The sequence below is a fragment of the Passer domesticus genome, chromosome 23, assembly GCF_036417665.1.
Source record: "Passer domesticus isolate bPasDom1 chromosome 23, bPasDom1.hap1, whole genome shotgun sequence".
NCBI lineage: Eukaryota > Metazoa > Chordata > Aves > Passeriformes > Passeridae > Passer > Passer domesticus.
The window spans coordinates 2,302,128-2,328,443 of record NC_087496.1 but is presented as its reverse complement, the minus strand read 5'-3'; the positions used below and the strand labels follow the sequence as shown (position 1 = coordinate 2,328,443).

The 26,316-nt window shown below is 55.2% G+C and overlaps 3 protein-coding genes across 5 annotated transcripts; all 3 read right to left on the bottom strand.

The window, feature by feature from the left end:
• Positions 1 to 298: 298 nt before the first annotated feature.
• CHEK1 (checkpoint kinase 1) lies at positions 299 to 9,636 on the bottom strand. The gene is made up of 12 exons (XM_064397582.1): positions 9,472 to 9,636; positions 8,721 to 8,944; positions 8,549 to 8,613; positions 7,403 to 7,472; positions 6,538 to 6,726; positions 4,591 to 4,695; positions 4,393 to 4,488; positions 4,213 to 4,321; positions 3,845 to 4,022; positions 858 to 989; positions 670 to 771; positions 299 to 549 (listed from the first exon to the last, which is right to left on the bottom strand). Exons 1-12 carry the CDS (start codon positions 9,534 to 9,536, stop codon positions 454 to 456), a joined length of 1,431 nt encoding a protein of 476 aa, XP_064253652.1. The 5' UTR covers positions 9,537 to 9,636; the 3' UTR covers positions 299 to 453.
• Positions 9,637 to 9,805: 169 nt separating this feature from the next.
• On the bottom strand, positions 9,806 to 17,928 carry STT3A (STT3 oligosaccharyltransferase complex catalytic subunit A). Of its 3 annotated transcripts, none has more exons than XM_064397580.1 (19): positions 17,857 to 17,928; positions 16,840 to 16,920; positions 16,592 to 16,716; positions 16,434 to 16,494; positions 15,837 to 15,958; positions 15,523 to 15,668; positions 15,197 to 15,287; positions 14,459 to 14,565; positions 13,920 to 14,084; positions 13,218 to 13,398; positions 12,587 to 12,742; positions 12,347 to 12,438; positions 11,562 to 11,717; positions 11,267 to 11,455; positions 11,076 to 11,192; positions 10,899 to 11,001; positions 10,429 to 10,617; positions 10,210 to 10,325; positions 9,806 to 10,126 (listed from the first exon to the last, which is right to left on the bottom strand). In XM_064397580.1, the coding sequence occupies exons 3-19, from the start codon at positions 16,677 to 16,679 to the stop codon at positions 10,088 to 10,090; spliced, it is 2,118 nt and encodes a 705-aa protein (XP_064253650.1). In that variant the 5' UTR covers positions 16,680 to 16,716; positions 16,840 to 16,920; positions 17,857 to 17,928; the 3' UTR covers positions 9,806 to 10,087. The 3 variants fall into 3 exon arrangements, with proteins under 3 accessions (XP_064253650.1, XP_064253649.1, XP_064253651.1); XM_064397579.1 differs by having other exon boundaries at positions 16,853 to 16,920; positions 17,857 to 17,897; XM_064397581.1 differs by lacking the exon at positions 17,857 to 17,928 and adding an exon at positions 17,774 to 17,848.
• A 295-nt stretch (positions 17,929 to 18,223) lies between these two features.
• EI24 (EI24 autophagy associated transmembrane protein) lies at positions 18,224 to 24,923 on the bottom strand. The gene is made up of 10 exons (XM_064397583.1): positions 24,783 to 24,923; positions 23,033 to 23,178; positions 21,769 to 21,829; positions 21,069 to 21,135; positions 20,569 to 20,693; positions 20,217 to 20,336; positions 20,017 to 20,128; positions 19,169 to 19,280; positions 18,999 to 19,073; positions 18,224 to 18,888 (listed from the first exon to the last, which is right to left on the bottom strand). Exons 1-10 carry the CDS (start codon positions 24,822 to 24,824, stop codon positions 18,720 to 18,722), a joined length of 1,029 nt encoding a protein of 342 aa, XP_064253653.1. The 5' UTR covers positions 24,825 to 24,923; the 3' UTR covers positions 18,224 to 18,719.
• Positions 24,924 to 26,316: the final 1,393 nt, after the last annotated feature.

Below are 26,316 nucleotides of genomic sequence, written 5' to 3'. Positions count from 1 at the left end.
GCTCTTTTTTGGGGGGGATGGGGTTAATCCCTGGCTCTCCTCTCTCGCTCCAGCGCTAACAACCCCTGGCAGCTCTCGGGCTCGTTAGTCTTTCCGAAAAGCAATTAGAGAGGCTGGAAAATGAGGGCAGCCACTGCCCTGAGACAGGGCAGGAATGGGGGGCGGGGGGGTCAGCCCCCAGCCCCTGGGGCGGGTTAGGGCTCGGCAGAGATCCCACACGGATTTACCCCGGCCCAGCAAAGCTGCGCCATCAGCAGGCTCCAGAGAGAACCACCCAGTGCAAGCAACCAGCCTGGCCTTGTGTCTCCCAGGGCTTTATTGAACCTTCAAAACCTAAAACAGGTGACCAGACACCTTCACAGTACTTGGGCGCTGCTGCCAGAGCCCAGCCAGGAGGAAGAGGAGGAGGAGATGGAGGAAGAGAAGGAAGAGGCAGAGAAGGGGCGTGAGGGCTCAGGTGCCGGGCAGCCAGACCTTCTGGGTGCTGACAATGTCGCTGAGCTTGGCCTTGATCTTCAGGAAATGCCTCTTGAACTCCAGGCCGTCGCCCTGCGTGGGGAGAGACGGGGTTGGCATCCCCCTACACCCACCTGCACCCCTCCCTCCCCTGGCACCCCCACCCTGCACCTGCCACACAGCCCCCACCACCCACCCCGACCCCCCACACACCTTGGAGAGGCGAAAATCCACCAAAATCCTGCTCTCCATCTCCACCAGGTTCACCTTGAAGATGAGTTTGTTGTTCCTCCTGTCTGTGGTCGAGATGGTGACCTGCACAGGGGGGGGAATGCCTCAAATTACTCCCTGGTGACCCAGCAGAGGGGGTCCCGGCCCCAGTTCCATGCCCTGAGCCCCACCTGGTTGGTGCAGCTCATCTTCCAGCCGTATCCCATCTTCTCACACACCTCCTTCAGCGCGCGGTAAGAGCCGTCGGCGTCCAGCTTGGTGAAGAACCGCGTCATCCGCTTCACCAGCCGCTGCCACGGGCTCTGCCGCGCCAAAACAACGTTCCAAGGGTCACACACCCCGCCAGAAGGCCACAAACCCCACCAGCTTCCAGCCCCAGCTCTCACACATCCCGGCTTGCGGGGAGGAAATGTTGGAAAGCTGCACCCCCTGATGGCACCGGCCAAGAACGGCATCCCAAACTGCAGAAATGCTGCACAGCACATCCCAAACTGCAGAAATGCTGCACAGAACATCCCAAACTGCAGAAAGGCTGCACATCCCATCCCAAACTGCAGAAAGGCTGCACATCCCATCCCAAACTGCAGAAATGCTGCACAGCACGTCCCAAACTGCAGAAATGCTGCACAGCACACCCCAAACTGCAGAAAGGCTGCACAGCCACGGCCCAAACTGCAGAAATGCTGCACAGCACATCCCAAACTGCAGAAATGCTGCACAGCACATCCCAAACTGCAGACATGCTGCACAGCACATCCCAAACTGCAGAAATGCTGCACAGCACACCCCAAACTGCAGAAAGGCTGCACAAAACATCCCAAACTGCAGAAATGCTGCACAGCACATCCCAAACTGCAGAAATGCTGCACAGCACATCCCAAACTGCAGAAATGCTGCACAGCCACGTCCCAAACTGCAGAAATGCTGCACAGCACATCCCAAACTGCAGAAATGCTGCACAGCACATCCCAAACTGCAGAAATGCTGCACAGCACACCCCAAACTGCAGAAATGCTGCACAGCACACCCCAAACTGCAGAAAGGCTGCACAAAACATCCCAAACTGCAGAAATGCTGCACAGCACATCCCAAACTGCAGAAATGCTGCACAGCACATCCCAAACTGCAGAAATGCTGCACAGCACACCCCAAACTGCAGAAATGCTGCACAGCCACGGCCCAAACTGCAGAAATGCTGCACAGCCACGTCCCAAACTGCAGAAATGCTGCACAGCCACGTCCCAAACTGCAGAAATGCTGCACAGCACATCCCAAACTGCAGAAATGCTGCACAGCACATCCCAAACTGCAGAAATGCTGCACAGCACGTCCCAAACTGCAGAAATGCTGCACAGCACATCCCAAACTGCAGAAATGCTGCACAGCACACCCCAAACTGCAGAAATGCTGCACAGCCACGGCCCAAACTGCAGAAATGCTGCACAGCACATCCCAAACTGCAGAAATGCTGCACAGCACACCCCAAACTGCAGAAATGCTGCACAGCCACGTCCCAAACTGCAGAAATGCTGCACAGCACATCCCAAACTGCAGAAATGCTGCACAGCACATCCCAAACTGCAGAAAGGCTGCACAGCACATCCCAAACTGCAGAAATGCTGCACAGCACATCCCAAACTGCAGAAATGCTGCACAGCACACCCCAAACTGCAGAAATGCTGCACAGCACATCCCAAACTGCAGAAATGCTGCACAGCCACATCCCAAACACTGCAGTTGGCCCCAGTACCATAAAAATGCTCTTTAATGACACATATAGGATGCAAAGTTGCACCCCAAAGGTATAAATAGTGCAACGAAGGACCCTGATATTGTAAATTGGATGTGAAGCTGCCTCCCAAATGCTGCAGAGCTGTACCCTGGAACTGGAAAGTTGCATTTTATTACTCAAAATACTGCAAAATTGTGCTCCAAATACCACCAGGTGCACCCTGAGATGACAAACCTTGCCCAGCAGCACCTCAATGCTGCCAAGCTGCTCCCTGATATTGTAAATCAGATGAGAAGCTGCTCCCCAAACACCACAGAGCAGCCCCCAAACCACTGCACAAAGTGCACTCTGATGCCATGAATGATGCACATTTGCACCTCAAATCTTGGGAGGTGGCACCCCGAGATGATAAAACTCACAGCTGCATCCCAGCCTTGTCAAGCTGCTCCCTGATATTCCATATACAGCAAAGTTGCTCTTCAATGTGGCATTTATGATGCAAAGTTGCACCCCAATATTTTACACAGCACAGTGCTGCACCCCAATGCTGCAAATCAGATGTGAAACTGCCCCTCAAGTCCCTGGCAAAGTGACAAACTGACACTAGAAGTATTGCAAATTTGCACCCCAAATCCTTCACCTGACACCCTCAGGTGGTAAATATTCAACAGCCACAGCCCCAACAGCTGCTCCCTGATATTGTAAATACAACAAAAGTTGCTTCTTAATCACACATATCTAAGGCAAAGCTGCACCCCAGTAGTATAAAAGGTGCAGCACTTGATCCTGATGTTGTGAACTGGATGAGACTGTCCCCCAAATGCTGCAGAGCTGCTCCCCAAGATGAAAAACCTCACCCAACCACACCCCAAACATTGCCAAGCTGCTCCCTGCTGTTATAAATACGGCAAAGCTGCTCCTCATTGTCACATGCATGATGCAAAGCTTCACCCCAATTTACACAATGCAATGTTGAACCCCCGGTGCTGTAAACTGGACATGAAGCTGCCCTCAAACACCCCAAGGCCATGGCAAAGTGCCACCCTGATGATACTGAAAAGCTGTGCCCCAAATCCTGCAAACTTGCACCCCAAGGCCATGGCAAAGTGTCACCCTGATACTGAAAATAGTGAAAAGCTGTGCCCCAAATCCTGCAAACTCGCACCCAAGGTGATAAATAACAAAAATTTACACACCCAATATTGCCAAGCTGCTCCCTGATATCCCCCAGCAGGCAAAGCCGCACCCCAAGCACCACAGAGCAGCCCCCACCCACTGCAAGGTGCACCCTGACACCATCGCCGATGCCGAGCTGCGCCCCAAATGCTGCCAGGTGAAATCCCAGGAGGATCAACCTCGCCCAGCCGCATCCCAAGCACCGCGAGGCAGCATCCCGACGTGCCAGGTGCCCCTGCAGCCCCTGACCTGGGAGGAGCCTGGGGTGCCCAGGAGTTGGCTGTTGACCAGCATGTGCTCGGGGCAGGCGGGCTGCGAGAAGCTGAAGCCCTGCACCAGCTGGTCGATGCTTCCCGTGCCACTCTCCCAGGGCATCCCGCCCGTGCCGGGCTCCGGCTGTGACGTGGAATAGCTTGCCTTGTCCTCACTGCAAGGCAAGGGGGGACACAAGGGTTAGGAGTGCTGGAGAGAGCCAGATGTGGGAACTGCATGGGATTTTGCAGGATCCGGGTCGATCACAGGGGTTGTGCGGGGTCTCCACCCCACCAGCTCCTGGAGAAAGTGCCAGGAAACGTGCAGGGAATCGCAAACCCGCGTGGAGGGAAGCAGAGGCTCACCCCAGCGCTCCCTTCACGGGGGAGAAGTCTGTATCGGATCGGATGTGCTTGGAGAAGCCTCCAGGGGAGTCGGTGACCCCCCCCGAGGAGAGCCGAGCCCGCTTGACATCTGCAAAGGGACAGGACACCAGATAACCCCCAAATCCGGGGGCGCGAGCGCGCTCCCCCGCGGGCCCTTACCCTTTTTGAGGGGTCTGCTGTACCACCGGTCCTTCTGGATGTCAGGAATGGTGATCCTCGCTGTCGGGCTCTCCGTGAGGATCTTGTGCAGCAGTGCTGGGGGGGACGAGGGGGTGGAACACAATATGGTGTGTGTGTGGATATTTGTGTGTATATTTATGTATGTATTCAGGGAGCTGCCGGGTGCCAGGTGCTTACCCAAGGGAGCGGAATCAATCTTCTTCCAAGGTGGGAGGTAGGTTTTCTTCTCCTTCCAGTCACTGTACTCCTGGCAGCTGTCGCTAGGCTGGTCCCAAGGCAGCTCTGCCAGGAGACCCCACTGCTGTCACCCCCCAGTGCCACAACCCCCTGGGCACACCCGTGGCACCATGGGGACATGGTGTGCCAGGTGATCCTGCCCTGCCACGGATTCTGTGTGCTCCCCATGCATCCCAAACCCCCCTGTGCATCCCATGGCTTCTCACACACATCCTGGTGGAGGCGAGGAAGAGGAAGGGAGAAGGACAGGACAACACCCAAATCCTTCCATCTTGTCCCCTGGACCCCCACAGTAAAATTCTTCAAAATTCCACCTTTCACCCTGTGACAACTACTGTTATGCTATCTAAACTCTGTGACCTTTAATTCTTCATACAGAGGTGGCAATTTGTTCCATGGGTCAAACTCAAAGCCACAGGGGTCTTTGGCTGCATGCCAGGGTCTCCAAACCCCTGCCAGGCTTCAAAGCCCCCTGGCTGGGGCTTGGATCATCCCGGAGGATCAGGGGGACGTCCTGGGTTCTGACAACATCCCATACCTCTCTATGCATCCCAGACTTCTCCTATGCATCCCACACCTCCCCTCTGCCTCTCATACACCCCCCACCAAACATCACATACATTCCCCTTCTGCAGCCCTCTATTCCCTCCATGCATCCCTACGGATGTTCCAGACATCACCCTCCATGTATTTCCCATCTCCCTTATGGATCCCACACCTTCCATCTCTGTTTCACACATCCCTCCCACCTCATGTGCACCCCCTCCCCATCCCATACATCCCCTGGTGAACCCCAGGCACTTCCCCTCACACATTTCACCCGTGCACCCCTTCTGCATTCCACACGTACATCCCTGCACATTCCACAAACACTCCCTCGTGTCCTCTGCACCACTCCTGCACTTCCCCCACACCCCCTAACACGTCACATGCATTCCATCCATTCCCATGTTCCAGCCTCCACAGGCCATATATCACTCCCTGTGAATTCCCTCCATCCCAACATTCCCACCTCCAGCCAGCATGGCCATCAGCACCAGGTCACCCGCTGGGAATTCCATCCATCCAACCCAGCATTCCCACTTCCGGCCAGCATGGCCATCACCCTCTGTGACTTCCATCCATGCATCCATCATCCATCCATCCATCCACCCACCCACCAAACCATCATCCACCCTCCATCCATCCATCCATCCATCCATCCATCCATCCATCCATCCATCCATCCCTCATCCATCCATCCATCATCCATCAATCCATCCCTCATCCATCCATCCCTCATCCCTCATCCATCCATCCATCCATCCACCCACCAAACCATCATCCACCCTCCATCAATCCATCCATCCCTCATCCATCCATCCATCCATCATCCATCCATCCCTCATCCATCCATCCCTCATCCATCCCTCATCCATCCATCATCCATCCATCCATCATCCATCCATCATCCATCCCTCATCCATCCATCCATCCCTCCATCCATATCCATCCATCCATCCATCCATCATCCATCCATCCCTCCATCCATCCCTCCATCCCTCATCCATCCATCATCCATCCATCCCTCCATCCATGCATCCATCCATCCATCCATGCATCCATCCATCCATCCATCCCTCCATCCATGCATCCCTCCATCCATCATCCATCCATCCATCATCCATCCATCCATCATCCATCCATCCCTCATCCATCCATCCATCCATCCATCATCCATCCATCCATCCATCCATCTATCCATCCATGCATCCATCCATCCATCATCCATCCACCCATCTATCCATCCCTCCATCCATCCATCCATCCATCCATCCATCCATCCATCCATCATCCATCCATCATCCATCCATCCATCCATCCATCCCTCCCTCCCAGCCCTCCCACCTCCGGCCAGCATGGCGGTCAGCACCACGCCGCAGGCCCAGACGTCGACGGGCTCTGCGCGGAACTCGGGGCGCCGCAGCAGCTCGGGGGCCACGTAGGGCAGGGTCCCACACATCTTGTTCAGCAGCCGCTCCCGCCCGTTGTGCCGGAACACCGTGGCCAGGCCGAAATCCGAGATCTTCAGGTTGTCTGGGCCCAAACAGAAGCAAAGCCAAGTTAAAACTTTAAATCAGAAGTCAAAATTAACCCACCCCACCCAACACAATTAATTTAAAACGTTAAGTTCAAATTTAAACAGAAATCAAAACATAAGTAAAAAATTATTTATTAATTCAAACTCAAAATTTGTTTTAAAATTGAATTGAAAATAATCTAAAATAAAAATTCAAGTTAAGATTCTAATGTTTTAAGTTTAAAAGTTGAACTTAAAATTTGAATTAAAATACAAATAAAGTTAAAAGAAGAAATTCAAACTAGAATTTAAATTTAAGGTTCTAAAGTTCTAGGTTTAAAAGTTGAACTGAAAATTTGAATTAAAATACAAATAAAATTAAAAGAATAAATTCAAATCAGAATGCAAATTCAAATAAAAGCTTAAATTAAGAAATTAAGCTAAAAAATGGTAAAAACTTCAAGCTAAATTGTAGAATTGTAATATTTAAGTGAATTGTAAAAAATTTAAGCTAAAAATGCACAGTAAAATTTAAATTCAGAATAAAATTAGACCCTTACATTAGAAATTGAAATGCAAAATATAAACATTCAAATTAAAGCTTTAAGTTAAACACTCAAACAAAACAACACAAATTAAGAAATGAAAACTTAATGGAGGTTGGGAGGGACATGGCTGCCCCTGCCGCCCCACCTCGCTCGTCCAGCAGCAGGTTCTCCGGCTTCAGGTCCCGGTGGGTGATGCCAATGCTGTGCAGGTACACCTGCGAGGGGAAGGGTCAGTGCCACGTGGGAATCACGGCAAGGGTCAGTGCCACGTGGGAATCATGGCAAGGGTCAGGGGGTCAGCAAGGTGTGGGAATCACGGAAAGGGTCAGCATGGTGTGGGAATCATGGCGGTGTGGGAATCATGGCAAGGGTCAGCACGGAATGGGAACCACAGCAAGGGTCAGCACCATGTGGTAATCATGGCAAGGGTCAGGGGGTCAGCATGGTGTGGGAATCATGGCAAAGGTCAGCACCGTGTAGGAATCATAATAAGGGTCAGTGCCATGTAGGAATCACGGCAAGGGTAAGGGGTCACCATGGTGTGGGAATCATGGCAAGGGTCAGCACTGTGTAGGAATCATAATAAGGGTCAGTGCCATGTAGGAATCACGGCAAGGCGCAGAGGGTCAGCATGGTGTGGGAATCATGGCAAGGGTCAGCACTGTGTAGGAATCACAGCAAGAGTCAGTGCCACGTGGGAATCATGGCAAGGGTCAGAGGGTCAGCACTGTGTGGAAATTATGGTAAGAGTCAGAGGGTCAGTGCCATGTGGGAATCATGGCAAGGGTTGGAGTCAGCACTGTGTGGCAATCATGGCAAAGGTCAGAGGGTCAGCACCATGTGGGAATCACAGCAAGGGTCAGAACTGTGCAGGAATCACGGCAGAGGTCAGCGCCATGTGGGAATCATGGCAAGGGTCAGTGCCGTGCGGGAATCACGGCAAGGGTCAGTGTTGTGTGGGAATCACAGCAAGGGTCAGGGGTCAGTGCCATGTGGGAATCATGGCAAGGGTAAGGGGTCAGTGCCATATGGGAATCATGGCAAGGGTCAGGGGTCAGTGCCATGTGGGAATCATGGCAAGGGTAAGGGGTCAGTGCCATATGGGAATCATGGCAAGGGTCAGGGGTCAGTGCCATGTGGGAATCATGGCAAGGGTCAGGGGTCAGTGCCATGTGGGAATCATGGCAAGGGTCAGGGGTCAGTGCCATGTGGAAATCATGGCAAGGGTCGGCACCGTGCGGGACTCGCCGCTGGCACCCGCGGCACGGCCGCCCTGGCACTCAGCACTCACCACGCCGGCAATCAGCTGCTGGAAGAACCGCTGCGCCTCTGGCTCTGGCATCCCGACATCCGGCTCTGCACGTGGGGAAGAATAAGGGGAAGAGCAGTCCTCAGCCGTGTGGGGATGACAATCTAGATGCCCCACGGCCCCCGGATGGATCCCCGGTACCGCCGGGCCGCACCGATGCGGTCGAAGAGCTCTCCGCCGCGGCAGTACTCCAGGAACAGGTACTGCGTGGCCCCCTCCCGCCGGTGCCCGTAGAACCGGACGACGTTCTCGTGGTTCAGCATCTTGTTGATGCAGATTTCCTTCTTGATGTTCTCGGGGCACTCGGCCGCGCGCTTCATGTCCACGATTTTCACGGCCACGGCCTCCTCAGTGCGGCGGTTCACGGCCAGCTGCACCCTGCGGCGGGCAGGGAACGGAATGGGCACGGGAATGGGCACGGGAATGCTTGCCCCGGAGACGGGAGCAGGCAGGGAGTGCTGCCGCTGGAGACGGGAGCAGGCAGGGAATATTGCCGCTGGAGTCAAGGACCGGGCAGGGAATGGGCAGCAAATGGTGCCCCTGGAGACGGGGAGCGGGCAGGTGCACAATGGGCACACAGGGGTGCAGGGAGCACACAGAGCACATGCAACCACCGGAGAGTGGGCAAACAGAGGGCAAACAGTGGACATGCGATGGGCGAGTGGTGCGGACTGGGCAAGCACTGGGCACACACGGCCTGTGATGGCCAAGAGAGAGCAAAGAGCGGGCATGCAGAACCCCGCAGGGACAAGCAGGGGGTGCGCAAGTAGCACACCGTGGGGGCAGAGGGGACAGGGCAGGGCAGGGCAGGGCAGGGCAGGGCCGCGCAAGGGGCAGGGCAAGGGCGTGCAAGGGGCGGACCCGGCCGGCAACAACCCCGCGCCCCCCGGCCCCGCCGCACTCACTCGCCGTAGGCGCCTTCGCCCAGCGTCTGCACCAGGTCCCAGTCCTCCACGAAGGGCACCGCCATGCCCGGCGCCGGGCCCGCTCCGGGCCGCGATCCCGGCCCCGGTCCCGGCCACGCCGCCCGTTCCCGCCAGAGCCGCCAGCCCCGCCCCGCCCTGCGCGCGCACTCCGCAAGCCACGCCCACAACAGCACAGGCCCCGCCCTCACCTGGAATCCCGCGTCCGCTGCAGGCCCCGCCCCAAGCCCCGCCCCAAATTCCCATTTACTGTTCCCATTTACTCGATTAAAAGCGGCCAAACGGCCCCAACGCCCCTCTGACAGAACGCGGGGAGAAACCACCAAATTTGTTTTTATTTATTTGTATTCTTCACAATTCCTGGTCAATCAGCCCCGGTGAGAGCCGCAGCTCCCGATTTGGCGACGGCTCCGCGTGTATATAAAAATCACTCCCGGCAGGATGGGGCGGGCAGGGTCCTCCCGCCGCTGCCTGCGCTTACAAACGGTATAAAACAAACCCGAAAGAGCCCCCCTGGAAACCCCACCTAACCCCAAATCTCTGCTGCACAGGCAAGGCTGGGTCAGTGCGGTGTCTGGCATGGACAGTGCTGGTTCCTCTACGTCCTCGACAACCCGCGGTTGTCCAGATCTTTCACCTGGGCAGTAAAAGAAGGTCCATTAGGTAGAATTCAGTTTTTTTCCCCAGCTGGGCGGGTCCGGGCTCGCTCCAGTGCCATACCTTGTATATTCGGACCAGCCAGTGCTCTGTGGTGTACGCCTCCTCCAGCACGTCCAGCTCGAAGTCCTTGTTGCCGATTTCGGCGTTCCTCACGCGGTCGTAGCCTGGGGGTCGCTCTAGGAGAGGACAGAGCTCAGGCAGCGCTGCTGCATCGCCCCCCAGAGATGTCAGGGCCCCCCAAAAGCAGCGCCACGCCCCGGGGGTGACTCAGGGACTCACTGGCCTCAGTGTAGACCTGGCCGAAGCGGTAGTAGCACATCTTGTACATGAGGCAGTTGAGCAGCACCGGGGAGCCCTCGCGGTCCACGCGGAACTCCCCGGTGGGGGTGTAGTAGTCGTGCTCCTTGATGTGCCGGCCCGTGTCCGTGCTGCCCCCGATCCGCACCATCCACAGGAACTTGTTGATGTCTGGCAGGCAGAGGTGGGGGGCAAAGGAATGAGGGCTTGAGCTGATTTGGGGGCCCAACAGCAAGAAGTTGGGATGAGGTAAAAGAATGAGGAGCCAAGTTGAGCTGGGGGCCAGGAGGGAGGGTTGAGGTGATATGGGGGGGCAAAAGCAAGGTTGAGTTGAGGGAGAGCTCCAAAGAGGAGCATTCTGGCCCCGCTGTCACTCCACAGCCCCAGCTGGAGGTGGGATTCTGCCACCAGCACCCCCAGCTGGGTCTGACTGGCTCACAGCAGGCTCTTACCATCTGATGAGTACCCGGTGAGGCCACCAAAGATGACCAGCACGTAGCTGACGTCCAGCTCCCTCATGATCTCGTAGGCTTTCTCCTCCGTCGATGCCATGGCCTGGGGCAGACGTGGTGTCAGCCAGTGCTGACGTGGCGCCCAGACAGGCTGGCCAAAGGGAGGGAGGGACCCACCTGGCCGACGCGGGAGATGTGCGTGTTGTTCCAGGTGTTGTTGTCCACCAGGATGGTCCGGTTGGCCATGGCAGTGATCTGGTACCCGTAGTCCCACCAGGACATCACCTTGGCGTCCTGCACCGAACAGCGGCCGGGCGTCAGTGCCTCGCTGGGCAGCGTGGGGTGCCCAGGGCCCCAGCCCCCCGTACCTCCGGCGTGTTGTGCCGCAGCCAGTAGTAAGCTTCTCGGAAGTCATCGAAGATGATCCTGCTGCCATCGCCGCCACGGGCAGACAGAACGATGGAGGGGGAGGAATAGGCCTCGCTGGTCACCCAGGTGGAGTGGAAGGTGTAGGTGATCAGGAAGAACGCCATGACCAGGATCATGCCACTGGCAACCTGTGGGAACAACGCAGGGTCTCAGCACTGGGAGGGATGGCGCTGCCAGCCTCCCGCGCTCAGCCCATCAGGACCAGGTGCCCTCCTGAGCCAGCCTGGCGCTCACCTCATTTTTAATGGGGTAGGTGGAGTCCTGCTGCTTTTTGCTCTTCTTGTCGGGCCGGCTGATATCCAGGTTCTTCATGTAGGTGGATAATACCTGAGAGACCCCAATGCCAGACAGGATGCACATCACCGGAGCCAGCACCAGCATCAGACGCACCTATGGCAACAGCAGAACTGTTGGAAAAGGAGTCCAGCAGAAATCCAAGGAAAGGGAATTGGATGCCATTCCTAATCCAGCACCTCAAACTCAGTGGATATATCAGCCTCAGGATAAACCTGTGGCTGGTTTTTTTTAGTGGGGAGCTGCCACCATCCCAGGCATCCCTGAGGGAAATTCCCTGAAGTGCTCAAAATTGGCCCACATGGGAAACTGAGGTCACTTCAGCAATCTTAGGCAGAAGCAAGGACTGGTAGCTGCCTCCACACCAGAATTCAACCACATTTAGTGTTCAGGGTGCCACAGGAAGAGAGGAAATGGGCTAATTAGCGACTGTTTGGCACCAGTCCCTGCTTGAAAACCCAGAGAATTTGTTTGAGATTGCACTGGGTGCTTGGCTCTGGGAGATCAGGAACACTGACCAGGCAGAGCTGGCCCCAGGGACACGAGTCACACCCAAACCACTGAGTTTTGCAACTTCACCTTCCCTCACTGCAGAGGGATGAAACAAAACCACATTTATGGACGGAAGAAAAGCCCTCAGGGTGAAAGAATCATCACTAAGTTCAGAAAAACAAATTAAATTGTTATGAGCACTCGATGGCAGTGCTGGTGCCCGCAGCCCTCACCATGACAGCTGAGAAGTACATGCTGGTCACGCCGTACATGATGATGAAGATACGGGCATCCGAGAGGTTGCTGAAGCAGTAGTAGAGACCAACTGTGAGGGGGGAGAAAAAGGGGTCAGGTTCAGCTCAGAGATGAAGTAAAACCAGGCTCTGAGGGATGCAGAGGGACACAGCAGGCTCAGCACGTCAGAAGAGGCAGGAAAATCCTCTTGTGGACTAACTCAGGGTCAGGAAACGCACCTGGGAACATGAAAACAAGGAGCTGCAGGTCGAAGTAGTAGGAGGACCAAGTGGTGGGCTGGTGCTCAGAGACAGAGGCGATGATGGGGATGTTGTTCTTGGCATAGGAAGGGTCCAGCAGGGAATAGAAACGCCCCGTCCATGGGGAGATTTTCCCTAGGAAAGTGGAGAAAACAAATCCTCTTTGGATCCAGCAGAGTACGGGCAATGTTGACACAATGTACTCTCCCAGGGAAGCACATGTGAGGCTGGATGAGTGATCCCAGACCTCATTTAGAATCTCTACTGCTCAAACCTGCCATTTTAGAAAGGAAATGCAATGCAATTTCACTCTAAAAAACTCCTCCCTGCCCAACCTCTACCTTTAGCGTTTCTTTGCTACTACAGAGCAACAACCACTATCTGCAGCACCAGCCTGGTGCCCCCAGAGTTTCTGCCCTCCCACCTTATAGCTGCTGTTTAAATATTCCTTGCTAGTGCACACATTTGGGCAGGTCCCAACCTCCCCCTTCAAGGGAACTCACAGGCACTGGCACCACAGTAACATGGAGTTAGGATGGACAAATTTCATGTCTTTGGAAGCAAGAAAAGAAAATGAAACACCTTTGTAATGGCCACAGCCTCGGGCTACCTGTGAGCATCAGCACAGCCCCGACGGAGAGGAGGACGAAGCCGACCAGGGAAATGACACTCCTGAAGAGGATTTCAAACTGCTGTGGGTTCAGCTTGCTCCGGAGGTAGTCCACGAAGGCATGGATCTGGCACAGGCCAAAGACTCCAAGGGCAGCCATGTGCTCCGAGGAGAGGACAGGCTGGGAGTGGGGCAGAGCGTGGTCAGACACAGATGAACAGCAGCCATTAATGGCTTTTTCCACAAATCACTGCCTGGCACAATCTCTGCCAGCCACAGGAAAATGTTCAAATGTCCCCTCCCTGTGACTGGCACAGCTGGCACAAGTTCTTTTCCTGCTTTGATTCTGATAAGAATCCATGTGGAAAATTAACCAGATTCTCTTGAAAACACGAGCTGAGCAGCCTGATTCCTGCCATACCAAGACACACACGGCATGAATGCTTCCTTCACCAAAACCAAAGATATTTTTATGAAAGACAGAGGTGATGGGAGGGTTATTAGGAGCTTTGAAAATCATCCAGCACAGTCAAAAGCTCATTTTACCAAAGGTGGCAAGGATTCAGCATAACAGAAGCTGGAACAAGGAGTGAGCACCCAATCATAATCTCATTGATGAAGGCAAGAAGTAAAACCAGGTGTCAGCCCTCTGCTGCTCTGTTAGAGCTCATCCCCAAGTCTGCAAGCCCTCCTGGTGCCCACCTGGAAGCCAACAAAGGAGATCTGCATGGAGAGGATGGTTCCCAAGCAGTAGACTGTGCAGTAGGCTACGTAGATCCTGTGGGAGAAGCGCCCGGTGAGCATCAGCACCAGGACGTGCAGGGGGATCAGGTTGATCAGGAAGACGTAGCCACCCCACGAGGAGACCTGCCAGGACACAGAGCAGACACACAGCCACGAGTTCCAGGACTGAACAGCTGCAGAAATCAGGTGAAACACAGAGGTTTAGCTGTCCTGGGTTCACAGGCAGGATTTTTACACAGCAGCAATACCAGCTGGAATCTGCTCTATCTTAGAGCATCCTCCACACCACAACTGCCAGGAACATGGATTTTTCAACACTACTAAGAACACCTCACACCAAACCTGCTAGTTTTGCAGGAAGGACCCATTCCCTTTCCACCTCCATAGAGGTTCTAGCTCTCTGGACACACTGACGCAGCACACCATGGCTTCCTGGTGAGTGCACCCAGAGGGATCTCAGTCAGGCTTAGCCCAGAGCTGGGAGAAGGGACACTCACCATGTAGAAATAGGCAAGGGCACACATGGCTGCCCAATAGATGGAGCCAGTTTTGACAGCCTTGATCCACATGTAGTAGGTCAGGAGCATGCAGAATATGGCAATACCTGTGGAAGGACCCAGAGCTGTTAATGACACCCCTGGGGCACAGCAGAGAACTCAAGCCATTAAAAAGAGATCTGTAAATGCTTTTGCTGCTCCATCACACAAAGAGCCAGGCCTGGGAAAAGCATTTGCTATCTGGTTTCTAGAGTGAAACACTGTGGAGTTTGTGTCTAACAGCTCACGTGGCTTCTTCCAGCCACACCAGCTGGAAGAACTCCTACACAGCCCCCAAAAGCCCAGCTACAGCAAAGGAGCCAGGATCCTCCTCTGCCCCAGGCAGTGCAGTGAGATTGCTGCCTTTGCCAGTCCCAACGTCACTGCTGGAACAGGGATAAAAGCACACAGGAACCACACAGCAGCTCCAGTTCCAGGCAGAGTCTGGGGAGATGACAAAACCCTTTCTGACTGGCAAACAAGGATACTGGAGTAAACTCACTGCCAGAGCTGGGAGACACTCCCTCTACTCCACAGCATGGCCAAAAACCATCTCTGATGGGTCAGGTTTGCTCAGCACAAATCTAGCAGGGATCACCAGGAAAGGATAGAGCCTCTATTGTGCTCTGCAGCATTTTCCAGCACCACTTTACAGCACCCAACAGTCTTTAAAGGTTTCCCTGAGGATCACAAACTCACCTTCATTATCATAGGAGCCAGCAACAGACCTGGAGATGTACCCAGGCACGACAGCAATCATGGCAGCAGCAAGGAGTCCTGCCCCTGCATCCTGGGAAAAACAGCCAGGGAAAAGACATCAGGGTTTAGGGATTTTATTACTCAAAGGAATAAAAATTGTGCACAGAAACAAAATTTTCAAACAGATCTGCCACTTCCAAAAAGGCTGGGGTTTTGAGGAGTGTGGCGGTCACCTCCAAACCTGACCCAGCTGCTCTCCCAAATGGCAAACAGCTCCTGCTCCTCTGGAAAGCCAAAGCCTGTGGGGCACACCTGCTGGCCTGTACCTTGAGCTCTTTGGTGAGGTGGTAAGTCACGATGGTGGTGAAGGAGGAGAAGAGGGGAGCCAGGAACACGCAGACGTTACGGATGTCGATGGTGATGTGGAAGAAGTGCAGCACGTGGTAAATCGCTGCTGATGTGATCATCAGGCCTGGGGGTGGAAATGACACCATTATTAGGGTGCTCCAGACTCACCAGCAGGGAGCTGCTGCCAGGGAAGCATCCCCTGGCTGCCCTCTGTGCCAGCTGGCACTCATGGCTGCAGTCCCCACCCCGATTTTCCCTCACACAGGTGCATTTCACTTGGCAAAAGCTTCACCTGGGTAAATGGTTCCCCCGATGATCCTGCCCAGGGGGTACCACGCTCGGTCATCAAACCAGTTGTGGAATTTGTAGAAGCCCTCCTCAGCCAGGAAGCGGGTGGTGCGGTAGTTGAAATACCTGTAAGGGTGACAGGGTGTGACAGCACTGTGGGGGCTGCTCCCGTGTGCTCCCTGCACAGAGAACTGGCCCACTTTCCCTCAGCTGCAAAGGTTCATTCCTCCTCCCAGTGGGCCTAACAGAATGCTTACAGAGGTGACAGTGTCCCTTGGGACCGATTCAATCAGCAACAAGCTTGGGACACTGACACAAATCCTGCCAGGAGCTCTCTCCTGCTGTGCCCAGCTCTGGAGTGAACACCTCCCAGCAGAAAAGCAATGGGAGGTGATTCTTGGATCTGGGTTGCAAGAAGAGCCCTGGGTACCAAGTGAATTTGGGTGTGGAAGAGAAAAACCAAGCTGTACTGAAACACGTCCTCCAAATCCCACACCCTCAACGGGGATTAACTTGAGCCTGGCACCATCACCTGAATTCTGTGTGCTCCAGAACAGGAAAAGCCCAACAGGCCCCCAGGAGATGAGAAAACAACACTTACGGGTCAAACTCATGGATGACACTTTCAAATCTTAACACGGAGAAAAGTCTCGTGGAGAAAGCTGCAAACACAGAGAAGGGGCAGAGTGAACCCACAGAGCTCACAGGTTACCCCTGGTTCTCCTGCCCCAGGAGCCACCCCTGAGGGCACAGACTTACACAGGACAGCTGCCATGGACAGGATGAGGAGCTTGAGCAGCGTGTCCTGCTTCTCATAGGAGAGCCGGAGAAAGCCCAGCTTGGTCATTTTCACATCAAATGCAGGGCCCGAGATCCCTGAACGCCTGGACACAATCAGGAAGATTAAAAGTCTTTAAAGCCTCCACGAGCCTTTGGACTTTAAATCCCCCCCTCTGGCCCAGCCTTCACCCCTGCCAGGTGCTTGTGCCTCCCCCCAAACCCCTCACCTGCTGTCCTGACCTGACTCCTGGCTGGTTTTCCTTTACAGAGCCCAGAACCTCTCCGGGGCAGAGGACGTGCCTGTTTCTCTGTGCACAGAACAAAACCACACTGTAAACTTGAGCAAAACCCCTGCCCTCCCTCTGGATGCTCTCTGAGCATTAACCATCACCTGCAAGCAAAGCACAAAAAGTATAATTTATGCAGAATGCAAGAAATGGGTGCTTTTCCTCACACACAGGAGATCTGAACGGCTCCTGGTTATTCCCAGTTCGGATCACTCATGTCAAATATATATATATATATATATATATATATGCCAATAGTTTGTTAATGCACACCAGGACAGTTTTGCTCACACCAGACAATGTGGCTGTTTAATTCAACTTCCCTGATAGGAGGAAAAGCCACAGAAATCCTGGGGTTGCACACCAAGGAAGTGACACTCTTACTGAAGAATCACAGCTTTAACATCTTTCTACCTCGCAAACACTCAGATTTCTTCAGACCGTTTCTTGCCCAATCAGTCAGGAAAAGCCCTCGCACTGCTCGGGGCAGGCTGGGCCCGGGGTAAATGTGCAGATCAGGTCCCTGCTGCAATATCGGGCAGGACGCAGTGGGACAGGCTGAGATTTAACCCAGCCTGGGCCTGGACGAGCCTCGCTGTGCCCCGAAGCGCCGTGCGGCGCCGATTTCCGGGCTCCCCGCGATACCGGAGCACGGCGCGGATGCCTCCGGGCACCAGCGGCCCTGCCCCGGTGCCCCCGGGCGGGACCCGCACGGCGCGGGAGCTGCCGTGGCACGGAGCGCTCCCGGCCCGGCCCCAGCCCCGGCCCGGCCCTCACTGCGGGGACGCCGCAGCCCCGGGCCCCCTCTCCCCACACGCCCCGGCACCTCCAAGGCCCGCGCGCCCCGTGGCCCCTCAGCTCCCTCGCTGCGCACCCCGGCCCTGCCGGCCCGCGCCCCGCAGCTCCCCGGCCCGGGCGGGTCCCGCTGCCGGTGCCGGTCCCGCTCTCGTCCCTCACCGCGGCCCCGCCGCCCCGTCCATCCGCCCCGCGCAGCCGCCCTGCCGCGGCCGCCGCCAGCCCGCGCCCCGCCCCCGCCCGCTTCCCATTGGCCGCCGCGCACGCCACTCCAAGCGCGGCCGCGCTCATTGGCCGAACCGCCGAAAGCTCAACGGGGTGCGGGGCGGTGCGTGAGGCGCACGGCGCCTCCCCATTGGTGGAGCGGGAGGCGGGCGGTGCCGGCGGGGAAGGAGCCGTGACGTGTCCGTCCGGGTTGGCGGGGCCGCGCGGTCACGTGGCGGAGGCGGAAGCGCGCGGGCGCGGCCACGTGTGCGGCGGAAGCGGCGCGGGCGGAGCGCGGCCCGAGGAACGAGAGCGGCAGCGAGAATCGCGGTCTGTCCGTTTAATGTTTCAGTGTGAAAATACTAGAGAAAAGTTGATAAACCGGCCCGGAATATCCAAAGGGGTCTGAACGCCACCGGTTCCTTCCCCGACCCGACAGAAACGGTACATGCACGGCAGGGGGAGCGCCCAGAATGCCCGCCCCCCTCCCACGACCTGAGTTAGGGGAGATGAGGGAGCGGGAAGGGGGACAGGGGACACGGGGGGACACGACGGCAAAACGGGTGACAGGGTCCGACCCACGGCCCGCGGCGGGGAGATGATGGCACGGGAAAGGCGTACAAAAGAGTCCACTATAAAACAGGGCACAACCCGGCTCCTGGAAACTCACAAAGGTGTTAAAAACCCAGATCCTCCCCCAAAAGGTTTCCAGGGGGAGACGCAGAGCTGACGGTGACACCTGGTCAGGCTGGGTCCTGCCCGCCCCTGGGGATCGGGGCGCAGAGGCCCGTGGGTGCCCCCCTCCCCGGGCTCGGGGCAGCTCAGTGCCCCGGGGCAGCCGCGTGCTTGGCAGGAGAGGGCGAGGAGGAGGAGGAGGAGGAGGAGGGGGAGGAGGAAGCACCGCTCAGGGCGGACTGAAGGTAAACGGTCTTGTGAAAGAGTCTGTTGCTGAGGAAAACCACCAAGGAGAAGAGACGGAGCTGGAAGTGGCTGAAAGGGAAGAGAGTCCATCAGCTGTGGGTGCCAGGAGCGCCCCCGGAGGGTCTGGGGGGGCTGGGGTGCTGGACAAGGATCAGTGGGTGGCACTGCAGGATACTCACTAGGTTTTGCCGGGGGTCCTGGCTTCGTTGGCGCTGATGATGAAGAGAGGGAAAAGGATGGAGAAGAGGCAACCGCTGCAAGGGGAAAATACAATACAATAAAATAAAATAAAATAAAACAAAAGGCACTCGGTGGGTGTTGGGAAGAGGGGCCAGAGTGGCTTTCCCACCTGATGATGTAGGAGGACTGCATGGCCGTGAGGAATGCCAGTGGCAAGCCAAAGCCAAAGTAGTAGGGCCAGTTCCTCTCGATGTTGGACAACCGTTGGTGCATCTCGATTCCTGCCAAGAGGAGAATGCCATGGAAATGAACCCGTGGGGAGGAGACTCCCTCACTGCAGAGCCACACAACCATTTAGGCTGGAAAAGACCTCCCATCACCTCCTTTGACCAATCTCCACCTTGTCAACAGAGCAGAGCACTGAGTGCCACATCCTGAACAACTCCAGGCATGGGGACTACAGCACCTCCCTGGGCAGCCCCTTGCAATGAAGAAACTCATCCTGATGTCCAAGCTGAACCAGCACAGCCTGAAGCACAGTCCTCTCATCCTGTCACTTCTTACGTGGGAGCAGAGCCCAATCCCCCCTTGGTTGCCCCCTGTCAGGAGTTGTGCAGAGCCAGAAGGTGCCCCCTGAGCCTCCTTTTCTCCAGGCTGAGCTCTCTGAGCTGCTCCTAGTGCTCCAGACTCTTCCCCAGCTCTGTACCCATCTCTGGACATGCTCTAGCCCCTCAATGTCCTTCCTGTTGTGAGGCCCCCAGAACAGGACACAGCACTCGAGGCCTCAGCAGTGCCCAGCACAGGGGGACAGGCAATGCCCTGGAGCTGTGGCCACACTGGGGCTGGTACAGGCCAGGTACCACTGGCCACCTGAGCACTCTGCTGGCTCACATTTACCCTTCATCCCATGTAAGAACTGATGGAAGATCACCCTCTGACACCCAAATTGGATGCTCCTTCAGTAAAGAAAGGCTCAGTCCAGGCAAATTCTCCCTTTCCACGCAGGGAGCTCCTCACCTTTGTTGAACCAGCGGTACTCGAAGCAGTAGAGCGAGTAGAGCAGCGACATGTGGAGCAGGCTGATCAGCTGCCCGATGAGGTCGATGGGGAACAGGCTCACGATCATTCCCTGGGAGAGGAAAGGAGCAGATTGAGAGAGGGATGCTCAGGTTTGGGGGAGGGCAGCACCTGAGCTGGGGGGTGGCTGCCTGTCTCACCTGGATGAGGAAAAGCGCCTGCAGCAGGAGGTTGAACAACATGTCAGCGATGATTTTGCTGACGCTGGGGAAGGGGTGAGGCTTCCTGCCCGACACTTCGAACGCCAGGTCTGCGATGTCCTGCCAGCAGAGACAGGGGCTTCAGGCACAGGGAGCTCCACAGCAATGGGGGCTTCAGGGAAATGAAACCCAGCCTGATGCTCCTCATCTGCTTTTGCCCACCAGGAATACGCCCAGAGCTTGTTTTGGGGCGGGATTTCATCTTGTGCTCCCACACCACCTGATCAAGCCCCACCCAGTGAGGAAACTCCCCCTGTTTGCTCAAGGCAGGGCCCAGGTTCCTGTCACCCACCTGAAACCAGATGGCATTGACCACCTTACTGAGCACAAAGAGGGGCAGGACCCAGAGAGCGCTGAAAATGGAGGTGAGGATGAACTCCAGCCAGGACCAGACGTCACCATGTAAGGAAGGGTCACCTTTGGAAAAGAGACAGACATGAGGAACTGGTGTAGGAACCTCCAGATGCTCCCTGGCACAGCCATCAGGGAGTTTCTCCTGACTCCAGTTCTCTAAGGTTTTTAAAAGCACATTTTCACCCACTTGATTTTTATTTAAATGCAAAAACACACAGACAAATGTGTTTCAGATGGCTGGATCCCTGTCAGCACAGCAGGGTGACCCACCCCTGGTTTTCTACTGGACAATTAGTGATGGGATTGGTTGGTACTGGGAAGAAGAGGAAAACAACACAGGGAGACAGAGGTGTGAGGAACAGCTCAATGGGCCAAAGAGCCTGAACTCATCCCATGGACTGCTGAGCACCCTGGAGCCCCCAAGGCAAAGGCACCCACCGATGATCTGCGCCGTGACCGACTGAAGGACGGGGATGAACACGCGGTAGAACAAGAAGAGACTAAGCTGCAGGGAAAAACAAACAAGGGCTCTCAGTGAGGCACTGCATGGGCATTTTGTGCTCCTGTGCCTACAGCTCCAAAGGCACGTGTGCCTCTCCTCCCCCAGCAATCCACAAAGACAGAGCAGTAAGGATTTCTGTTTAAATACAGCCATAATCTACAGCAGAGCACTAACATTTCCATGCTCATCCCTCGTACTCTGCACCAGTGTAATGAGAAAATGAAGCCATTTATTTGATTTATGAGGTGTTGGCTTCATTAAGGATCAGCCCTATGAACCAGGCATAGCAAGTCAGAGCTGAGGAAATGTCTTTAAGATGTCAATATCCAATTGGCAAAACAGTATCCCAGGCTGCAGCAAAGCAGGAATTGAATGTTCAGGTTTTCCAAGTCTCACAGACTTGGAAAAGCAGCTTGGGTTTCATATGTGGGTCTCTTGAGTAAGTCTGTGGCCCTGTATCCCCTAATGAATCCCTTAAAATACAACACTGGGATGGGAATATGGTGGTTTCCCAAAAATTCCTGCTGCCATGCTGATGGCTCACCACTCACAGCCTGTGAGGGCTGGAACAGCACATGAGTTTTCACAGGGCTTTTAAAATAAAAACTGTAATAAATAAGAACAATCTCCACATACCCAGAAGACACCTCCATTCCAGGCACAACACTGAAATATCCGGCTCACTATCCGGGGTTCACTGTGGGAGAGAGGCGTGTTAATGTCCCAGCACCTGGACAAATGTTCCCTCACAAGTGCCAACTGCTTCTCCCCCACTTTTGGACACCTTGGAAAAGTCACCAAGAACCAGCTCAACACCAGTTGTGCACCTGATTTTATCCAAACACAGGAATCCTGGAAGGAATCCCTGCACAGATTCACACCATGTCTCAGCCAGTGCCATCTCTACAAGATTTACATCAGGGAGACTCTTTCAACCTTTATTAATTCCTAAGGTCTGCACAGAAACAGAAGAAAAGCAAATCTTTCTTCCAGATTTTTAAGCACATATTGTAGATCCCAGGCTTTGTTCTCCCCAAATTCTTGCCACAATAAAACTGTGAAATTTTGGGCATGTTTTGTTGTCAGAAGAGGCTGTTTCAGCTCAGGGTGGTTTTGGTGTCTCTGTCTGGACATGCAAGAGCAGCTCTGTGGGACTCTGCAGCACACTCCCTGAGCTCCTGACACTAGAATGATTTTGCTATAAAGAAATCCACCAAAATTCAGCAAAAACAACAACAGCAAAAAAGTTGTATTTTTTTTCAGAGGCAGCCCAGATGGGGAGCTGCAGACCTCTGAGGAGTATTGGGATCATGGGAGACTTCTTTCACCTTTCAGCCAGCCTCCCAACCAGCCAGCCACAATAACTGGTAAATATGTCACAGAATGTGCATTGCTGCCCAAACCCACTGTGAGGTGCCAGCCCAGTGCCATCAGGGCAGCAGAGACATCCTGGCATGGTCAGGGAGCCAGACATGGGAACGGATGCTGTTTGCTCCTGCATGGGGATAATTCTGGCATTTCCAGAGCCACTGAGGTTCTGCAGCTCCACAAAACACAGCAGGGCTGAGGAAAAGAGACACTCAGTCTGCTTCAACATGGACATTGGATCCAAGCTGCTGTTTCTTCCCTGATCCCACAACTACCAGCAGCAACAACGGATCTCAGATAGCACGAGGATTCAGGAGGAAAAGAAACCCACAAATCCACGTTCCTTCAGGGGTAATTCAAACTGATTATCAAACAACATAAAAGGTCTGACTCCTTATCTCCTGGTAACAGCTCCAGCTCCATTAGGCAGTGGAAAAAGGGAGTTTCCTACCACGTGTTCCCATTTATTGGCTCTGGCTACCAGAGGAGAAGGGAATTACCCCATTTCTGACCAGCCACACCCCATGCTCACTTCTCTTGCTTCTTCTCTTCCATGTGAAACCTCCGCTGGGCGAGTGCACTGTTGGCTCTCCTGCGCCTCTGCTCTTCCCTTTTCTGCTGGATCCGGGCATCCAGCTTGGAGATGGTGCAGATGCCCCAGATGGAGTCCTTAATTCCCTGTGGACATGAAGAGAGAGGGGCAATGGCACGTGGCTGACCCAGGCCACCCAAACCCTCCTGCTGCCACGGCTGGCCTCGCTCCCTGGCTGCCTGGGCTCAGCTGGAGCAGCAGCACCAGCTCTCCTCCATGGCCCAGTGACCTCAATCACTGCACGTTCCAGCAACAGTGACCAGCAGTAATTCTGTCTGTAAAGGTGTAATTTCTCTTCCAATCTGCACTATTTTAAACCCTGGCAAAAAAATCAGAGTCCGATCTCTCCTAGCCTTGTCTGGCAGGAAGCCCCTCATCCCCTGCCAGCTTTCTGAGGCCAAACAGAATTACACCAATATTTGGGATGTGTGAAGTCTCAGTGTATGCTGAGTTTGATGCTTATACCTTCACAAATAAAAGCATCTGTCCTCATCCCAGAAACTTCCTCCCACCAGCCACATCCATGCCTGTTAATAAGGGTGCCCAGAAGTTTTCCCTTTCTCCATGTCTGGCACATTTGCAGAGCTGCCTCCTAGGACTTGGCTTGTCCAGAGAGGTTGTGGCTGTCCCATCCCTGGCAGTGCCCAAGGCCAGGCTGGATGGGGCTTGGAGCACCCTGGGATAGTGGAAGGTGGCCCTACCCTTGCCAGGAACATGGAAAGAGAAAGACTTAAATGTCCCTTCCAACCCAAACCACTCTGGGATCCTGTCTAATTATTTCCAGCTCCAGGTGATCCCACATCCATCGTCACCACAATTTCCCATTAAAATAAAGATCCAAAGGATGAGCCAGGATGGTGCCACCACCCTGGTTGGGTTCATGGAGTTCTTGCCCAAAGAGGATAAATTCCAGTCCCAAATTAATGTCTGAAACAGCAGAGCTGGGCCCTGACCCTGGCAGCTCTTCCAGCTGATGGTGTAGGAGCACTGGGAAATGACACAACTCCTGCTTTTAGGTCGTGGCCACAGGGCTTGGATCAAACCTTTGTCTGTTTTCCAAACAGAGTTATTTCTGAGCACAAGTTATTGCTCAGTGACACAGCATGAGTGGCTTTTAGCCTGCATTTAACCCTGGATGATGGAAGACAGGGTGGGAGCAGTGAGGTGACACAGAACTTATTGCTGGGACAGAGCTGCTGTGCTCACAGACATTCACCTATTATTGTTGTTATTATTATTAAATTATAAACAATATATACATTCTATATTAAAATATACTTATAAACTTTGTGTATTGTATATAATCATATAATTATTATTATTATTGATATTTTTCATTAATTTCTGCCCAAAGGAAATCTGCCAGATGTTCAGCAGCAAACACTGAGCCCTTTCCAACAGACACATCACACACCAGGGTTGAAATACACCTGGAGACCCTTTTCCTTCCCTGGAAAAGTCACCAAGAACCAGCTCAACACCAACTGTGCACCTGATTTCATCCAAACACAGAAATCCTGGAAGGAATCCCCGCACAATTCACACCATGTCTCAGTCTCTACAAGACTCACATCAGGGAGACTCTTTCAACCTTTATTAATTCCCCCAATCTGCACAGAAACAGCAGAAAAGCAATGCTGTGGGAAGGAGGGTGCCCCCAAAGCGCCAGGAGCAGCCCCAGGAGCCTCACCCTGACGAGGTCATGAAGGAAGATTCTCACGCTGTCGGCCATCTCGACTCCAGCATCACCTCTGCTTCCCAAACTATCAACTACGGGGAGAGGGGGACAGCCGGGCCCAGGCCTCTCTCATCCTGGAGAGACGGAACCGAGGGAGCCTGCGGGGAGAACACACAGGGCTAGCAGTGGGCTGACCGGGAATGCCAGGCTCGGTCACACCCAGCCATTGCCGGCAGGACTGCCGGCCCTCCCTGGGCACAGCACCCTCCAGCAGGCCGGGGACGGACCCAGCCTGCCCACAGGGCAGCGCCGGCGAGCCCAGGCCTGGAGCAACACTGTAAACCACCGGGGAAATCCAACCGGCACCTGAAACACGGCAAAAACAACCCACCGGCTCGCCAAACTCGAGCAGCTGAAGTCCAACCCCGGCATCCAGCGCTGCTGCTGCAGCCGCGGGACACAAACCGCTTAAAACCATTTCAAAAACGGGTTTGTTTGGGTCACTCTGAGTCAACCCCTGCCGGGATCTAGGCTGCGGAACCAGAACCGACCCCCGGATTTATTGCCCAGCTAATCCCAGACAGCTTCCTCCCAAAAACCCGAGCATGGTGCAGAGCAGGGCACCCTGAGGAATCGCCCCTGCCACGGGGGTCTGCCCCGCTGGCAGCTGAGGGGGGCCCTCGGAGGCTGCCGGGGCTCCCCGTGCCCCTCACAGCTCGGGCCCGCTTCACCCACAGCGTCCCCGCACAGCGTCCCCGCACGCCCTCAGGGCCGCCCCCGCGCTGCCCAGAAGCCCCTGGGGGTTTGTCCCGGCCCGGGAAGGCCGCGGCTCCCGGCGGTGCCCCCCGGTCCCCCCGCACTCACCGGGGCCGGCCGGGGGCGCACGGCGGCACGGGCCCGGCTCACACGGCCCGGCCGCGCCCACCGCGCATGCGCCGCGCGCGCGCACTGCCGCGGCCCCGCCCGCCGCCGCTCGCCCCGCCCGCCAGCGGGACACGCCCACAGCGGGGGCACCGCCCACCGCCCCCGGCACCGCCCACCGCCCCCACTGCGCGTGCGCCAAAGGCCGGTGCGGACACCTCTGTCCCAAATGCAGCTGCGCGTGCGCGCTGCTGCCGCCCGCCGCCAGAGGGCGCCACAGGCACGGGGAAGGGAATTGGGAACACTGGGGGATACTGGGGGGAATGGGGGATACTGGGGGATACTGGGGGAATGGGGGATACTGGGGGATACTGGGGGAATGGGGGATACTGGGGGATACTGGGGGATACTGGGGGATACTGGGAACAGTGGGGGATACAGGGGGAATGGGGGAATGGGGGATACTGGGAACACTGGGGGGAATGGGGGATAGTGGGGGAATGGGGGATACTGGGAACACTGGGGGATACTGGGAACAGTGGGGGATACTGGGAACACTGGGGGATACTGGGAACAGTGGGGAATACTGGGGGAATGGGGGATACTGGGAACAGTGGGGGATACTGGGGGATACTGGGGGAATGGGGGATACTGGGAACAGTGGGGGATACTGGGGGATACTGGG

Excerpts from the sequence above, each read along its gene's own strand:
- CHEK1 (XM_064397582.1), bottom strand. The coding sequence starts at position 9,536 with ATGGCGGTGCCCTTCGTGGAGGACTGGGACCTGGTGCAGACGCTGGGC. Across the intron at positions 6,727-7,402 it reads CCTGCTGCTGGACGAGCGAG|ACAACCTGAAGATCTCGGAT; the intron begins GTGGGGCGGCAG and ends GTTTGGGCCCAG. Across the intron at positions 550-669 it reads TGGATTTTCGCCTCTCCAAG|GGCGACGGCCTGGAGTTCAA; the intron begins GTGTGTGGGGGG and ends CTCCCCACGCAG.
- STT3A (XM_064397580.1), bottom strand. The coding sequence starts at position 16,679 with ATGACCAAGCTGGGCTTTCTCCGGCTCTCCTATGAGAAGCAGGACACG. Across the intron at positions 15,669-15,836 it reads CGGGGGAACCATTTACCCAG|GCCTGATGATCACATCAGCA; the intron begins GTGAAGCTTTTG and ends TTCCACCCCCAG. Across the intron at positions 12,439-12,586 it reads CCTTGTTTTCATGTTCCCAG|TTGGTCTCTACTACTGCTTC; the intron begins GTGCGTTTCCTG and ends CCCCCCTCACAG.
- EI24 (XM_064397583.1), bottom strand. The coding sequence starts at position 24,824 with ATGGCCGACAGCGTGAGAATCTTCCTTCATGACCTCGTCAGG. Across the intron at positions 19,281-20,016 it reads GTACCGCTGGTTCAACAAAG|GAATCGAGATGCACCAACGG; the intron begins GTGAGGAGCTCC and ends TCCTCTTGGCAG. Across the intron at positions 18,889-18,998 it reads AGGACCCCCGGCAAAACCTA|CCACTTCCAGCTCCGTCTCT; the intron begins GTGAGTATCCTG and ends CTTCCCTTTCAG.